Source organism: Cyrtonyx montezumae, unplaced genomic scaffold, assembly GCF_038088225.1.
Source record: "Cyrtonyx montezumae isolate F1298 unplaced genomic scaffold, pur_monq_1.0 scaffold_2, whole genome shotgun sequence".
Taxonomy (NCBI): Eukaryota; Metazoa; Chordata; class Aves; order Galliformes; family Odontophoridae; genus Cyrtonyx; species Cyrtonyx montezumae.
This window is the reverse complement of record NW_027071936.1, coordinates 1,244,989-1,250,988: the sequence shown is the minus strand read 5'-3', so window position 1 is coordinate 1,250,988 and position 6,000 is coordinate 1,244,989. Positions and strand designations below refer to the sequence as shown.

Below are 6,000 nucleotides of genomic sequence, written 5' to 3'. Positions count from 1 at the left end.
TGCCTTCATTCATCCTCTCCTCTGCGACAGCTCACGTCCAGACCTCGTACTGTAATTTCATTAGCTGAATAAATTATGAATTTTCTTTTCTTCTTTTCATACTTCAGTTCCCCGAATCACAGGATTTCAAGAAATGATTTTTCCTTTGCATCTAATGGAGATCTGTCATATCAGGAAAAAAACCACCACCACCACCACCAGCAACAGACATAACAGGATTTACTACATCAGCCAATAATGACAACAATTGATCTTTAGCTTCTTTATTTAAAATCAATTTATATATCAGTTAATTTCATCCATAAGAAACTTGTACTCTGATAAAATCCCATCTGTATTGGGACTGGCAAACCCTTAGCTACTTTTATTTAAGAAAATAATACAACTATGCCCCACAAATTACGATGGAGTTTAAACAAAAGTATGTCTCTCTTTACTATATAATGAACACAATGTCACAAAAGTATATAGCAAATCTATAGAAAATTCAGAAAAAATACAGAAAAATAGAAGTTCCTTATGGGTTTTGCCTCTATCCAAAATTATTTACTGGAAATAAAATAATAAAAAATGCTTTTAATATAAATAAATACATGTTTTTGTAGATGAAACGTACCTGAAACGTGAATTTTCCGTTTCAAAATTTCAAACTATGCAAAAAGTCAAAATGATGGGCTATGCTGGCAAAAAAGTTGGTTACAAGAGTCTTTATTTTGCAAACTATACAGGAACAGTAGAAAAGAAAATGCAATATACTTTTCAATATCACATTGGATAAACATTAAATTTAGTATTTCATGTGTAAAAATTAATTCAAATAATAAACTGATTTTCCTTTTCATTACTGATGGGAAACCAGTAATCCAGTTTTGAAATCATACAACCTGTAGTATCACATTATACAGGTCAAGTCAACTTTATTGTGGGCCGAAAGCAATAGATGTGATGCGAAGATGGTGGAGTCCCAAAATGTCTACACAATTAATTAACATGCTAACATAAATACAGTGATTAAAGAAATTTTCTCTACAGTCAAATCTTAAATGCTACTCTACACAATAATTATGACCTAATCCACGTGGTAGTTACATAACAATAGGAAAAAAAAAATAATCCATTTTCTTCATTCCAGCAGCAGTACCTATACTGGCATTAATTTGGTAATTGGGTGTGCTTAGCTATTGCCTAACAACCTATACTGGTATGCATGCTAAAATCTCTCTATCTCTATTTTGCAAGGCACCTTTACAATACTTCCGCTAAGTTTCTGCACGAGGAACAGAAAACAACAGGAATTAAGATAGAGATGCAAAACTATTTCCTGAATTAAGAAAGTAAAAGGTGTAATTATGTACTTCTTAAAAACTGTGTTGGGGCAACCATCAGTACTCTGAAATGCAGTCATGTATAAAGGTAACACAGTTTTACACAAATTCTTCCCCAAGTATTTTACGGAAATCTGATTAGAGAGAAATACAGAAAAACAACAAAGGGCAAAGTAATGTTCCAGCAAATGACCATAAAGCCTAGACAACCCTGACGTGACAAAAACAAACAAAACAAAAAAGGTAGGTCAAGAAAATGCTTTGTTGCACTTAGAGAATTAGTGCTCGTCCACGAGACTGCTTTTGAAAAGTCCTTTCAAGAACCTAGCCATTTCCTATTGCAAAACGTAACTCCAAATGCAAACACAAATGAGGACTTGGCTTCACTTTTCCCTCCTGTAAATTGTTCTCCTTACCTTTGGTTAATTAAAGGCTGGAAAGATGCTACTTCTGCACCAACGTTTTTCTCCTCTACTGTTTTTGTGTTCTTAAATGGGCAACTTGCAAAGCCTGCTGTGCCTGACAGAACTAAAGCAGAGATACAGTAGGTGTCCTGAAGAGGACATGTACAGCTCCAGGTAAGGGCAAATAACTTTGCACAAGAGTTTTAAACGGTCTGGTTTTATAATGTATTTTCCACATTTATCTGTTCAGTAGCACGTAACATTTTCTTCTTCAGGCTACACTTCCAATGTGTTTTCTTCAGCGCAAAGGCATTTAAAAACTCAAAAGCACATAATATAATTATTCTTATTTAAACAAAAAAAGTCTATGACTCCAGCTGCAATGTTTGAAATAATCATACAAAATATACACATTTGTTAGAATCCTTTTGATCCTGAAGAGCAAAGGGATTTTATGAAATGTCATACTGTGAATTTTGGAAAGGTACAATTCATTGACCCTCCTCATATCATCAAATATATCCATCATGATCATCGTCATCATCCACATCATCATCTCCTTCATCTTCATCATCATCATCATCCATTTCATCTTCATCGTTCATTATTTCATCATCATCATCTTCGTCATCTGTCCAGTCATGGATATCACCAGAAGCAAAATCACCTGATGTCTCTAAATCAATAGCTAAAAAGGCACAACAGTTATACAGGAGACAAACGACATCATCTGTTCTTAGAATAAGATGTACCATATCTATAGTGCAATATTCAGATGCATTCAAAAGAGATATAAAATATTCAGACATGTACATCAGTTGCTTTGACACTGGTATGTGTTTAATGGACTAGTTATTTTAGGCTATGCTCTTCTGTAAAGGAAGGAAAAAGGAGAAAAGCGAGGCTTTATTTTTCTTAATCGCCATTTGGGATGTCTGGGATGCCAAACAAAGGTGACATGGGAAATCCTGGAAGTTACAGGGCATTTTAGGGGAGAAAAGAGAAGAAGTAACGTGCTAAAAACTTTTGGGAATTCCTTCCAACAAAGTGAAAAATCTAGTGTGCTGACTGCCCAAGGAGATGTCACCAAGCATTCTGGGGCGCGTAACTCATTTTCCCTAGGTTTCCCTAAGTAACAAAAACCAAAAATCACATCAAAATCCACGTAGTTGCATCCCATGCCTGCTCTCTGTGAGGAAATGTAGCGTGGTTGGCAATCAAAGCACATAACATCTCTTAACAAAGTCCCTAGAAGTTTCTGAACTCACCACATTCTGCTGCGCCGTTTGTTCTGGATCCCGTTACCTCATTGCCGTATCTGTCAACGCACCAACACTGCCCGACGCTTCCATGGCACTGACTTGGTTTGTAATACCCATCCTCATCACACAAAGGGACGTACTGCCCTGGAAGATAGAGATATTGAAGATGGACATTAATAAATAAATGCCCCTTGATCAAAGCAATGATTACAGCAGAAAATAACTACCTCTTGCTATTTCCTCATTCCAGATTCTCCGCTGACCAGCTCACTTTCAACTATCCCATTCAGTTAAGCAGTACTGACTGATATAAAACAGTGCATACCAGCCTTTTACTGCAGCTTGCACACTGAGGATAAGGGTAAAACAAAGATCGCCCATCTTAGTGATCTTAATACAGTATAAACTGATTAACAACAAAGATTTCAACTACTTAAATAAGATTAAAAGTACAGGATCAGCAGAGACACTAATTTAGGAGCACCTCAGACTCTCTATAACAGTATGAACATACTTTCTATTGGGATAACAGAACAGACATTATATCTTTTGGTAGGAGTGGTAATAAAACTAATAGCTTTCAAAAACTTCCTGAGTCTCGTTACTAAAATTTACAGTAGTCTCTCTTTGTTGGATGAATATTGATTTTATGTTGCTGTTTCACTAGGATTATTCATGTAAGCAATAAAAACTTCATAAAAGTGATCTATGCTCACCTAGGAGCTTCTTTCCTCCTTGCTGCTTCTGAATATTGCTGAGTTCTGTCTGGCAAGGTGGGTCTAAAATGACAAGAAAAACGTTGAACATGTTACGCTGTCTCCAGGAAGGAAAGCATATGACTGTTTTCATAGTTCGCTACATTCTCTAACTGCTGATCTTGAAAACATACAGATCCTGCATTAGTAGTCACGTTCTAAACTCTGAAAGAAAAGCATTAATCCAGCTTGCCACAGCCCTGGAATTAGGAAAATGAACGTGATTTTGTACAGAAAGCAACCACCAGTTAACCCATCCCTAAGTGAGCACCTGGTCACTAGTACCGAGCATCAAACAACGTTGTAATGAAGCAGTAGCTCTATCAGACCCCACTTCATCACTCCAGAGAAATCAGTGTGACTGCGAAGCTTGCCAAAAGCATTGGTTTAGAAACAGGATGGCTCTTAATTCTTACCCTTTTGTCTCTGATTGAAAGTCATGTTCCAGTTTTGTACTTCACTTATGACATTAACTAAATAAGAATTTTCTTCACTGCAATTTGCAAGATTGGTGTTCTGCTGCAACAATTAAAGGCAGAATCCCGTGGGTACAAAGTTCCCTGTTTAGCAATCTAATTTAAAACTGTGGCCACACTTCAGATTTCTGTGAGGCGGAAGAGGTAATAAGTTTTCCATGGTTCAGAGCTACAGTTCTGAATCATTTAATTTTCTACTCTGTACAGTCAGGGAGTACATCCCATGAACGGGAAGGAAATAAGAAACAAATACATATCCATCGCTGCTGAATAAATGAGCGAAGCTAAACCAGCAAAGTGCTGACCTTTGAACTCTGATATTGCATACTGTGTTACACCACTAGCACAAAAGTATTTCTCATTCTGAATCAGTAGTAATGTTAGTGGGTTTACTCACATGTGTCTTTAACTTAAAGTGCTCCCAGCCCGTATTCTGATACCATCTCCACTAAGATCTCACATGCTATTAAGTTCATTTTCCATGGTAAGACTCCCTGCTTATCTGCAATACATCTCAGTGATGTCATTTACTCAAGGCTTCCTCACCAAACTACTTCTGTCCATGCACACAGAAAATAAGGACTAAGTTACTTTCAAAATCAGTAAGACTGGCTTAGCTTTAGATACACTAGCAGAGGACACCCTGTAATGACAAACAGGTCACTATGCAAGGAAAAAAGGAAAAAAAACCCAAATACTAGAGTGGTTGAAGTCCAAAGCAACCTTTCCTGAAAACCACCATGGGAAAACAAGAATTCTCACCACACAGACAATGCACAAAGAATTTGGGATGCAGCTGGGATACACAAAAGGGTGCAGGACAAAAATATAATACCCGAAGATAACTTCTTAGTGAGAATGCTCAAACACTAGTGATTATGTATAGAGTAACTGTGGATCAAAATTTATGGTCAGAGTAGAGTCTCATGGCTGGCATTGCCTGGATATACCAGTAGGCCTTTGATACTATTATAATGACCTTTTATCTATTATTCTATAATCAAATAATTACAGTCACTCACACAAAGAAGTCCCACAGACTAGAAGGATCTAAGAAAGAAGATGGGAACTATTCTAACAGGAATCTATTGTGTTCTATGGAAAAAAAAATCCTACGTGAGTAATGTGGAGTTGCATTTATGGTCACTAACAGGCAAACATAAAAATGATGGGCTATGCCTACAAAAACTCTTCAGTTTGGGGTTTTTTGGGTAAGGGTTGGGTTTTTTTGTAGTTAACACTACAAAAACAGCTACAGAACTTCAGTGGTACAATGAATAAAAAAAAATACCACCAATCAAAAGGAAACAAGGCAGTATGAGAAAGTTACTCACCCAAAATACTTAGTAGAGGCTAGGTCTTCAAGACACACATTTAAGCTGTGCTTCTCAGGACATCTTTATCAATTACAAAACCGAGATTTTCCATGTATCAAGTGGATAACATGGTGCAGAGCCCCTCGTTTTTGACACTAAAGTTGCTACGTTGCGTCTTGCCTGTCCTTGCAGTCAAGTGTACATGACTGCTCAAGGACAACTGAGGTATGGAGATTTGAAGTGGTCAATACTGCACTTCCAGAAAGCTTTCTGGGGGCCTCATTTATATAGTCCACATTATATCTTTCTCTAGAACCACCTATAATCATATTTAATACCCTGCAGTCTCCCGACATTGATGCAACAAATAAAGATCACAATATTTATCACCATTCTGCAAGATAAACTAGTTTTAAGGCCACAAAGTAGTATTTTATTTCTGACAGGGAGAAGAGCCTGTAG

At 37.0% G+C, this 6,000-nt stretch overlaps 1 protein-coding gene across 1 annotated transcript in view; it reads right to left on the bottom strand.

Moving 5' to 3' along the window:
* Positions 1-247: 247 nt before the first annotated feature.
* The window catches only part of SPOCK3 (SPARC (osteonectin), cwcv and kazal like domains proteoglycan 3), a 95,668-nt gene continuing 89,915 nt past the window's right edge, over positions 248-6,000 (bottom strand). The window contains exons 9-11 of the mRNA XM_065736211.1: positions 3,708-3,770; positions 2,998-3,135; positions 248-2,417 (exon numbers count right to left, since the gene is read on the bottom strand). Of these exons, the coding sequence (XP_065592283.1) occupies positions 2,242-2,417; positions 2,998-3,135; positions 3,708-3,770 (377 nt within the window). The 3' untranslated portion in view covers positions 248-2,241. The remainder of the gene's footprint in view (positions 2,418-2,997; positions 3,136-3,707; positions 3,771-6,000) is intronic.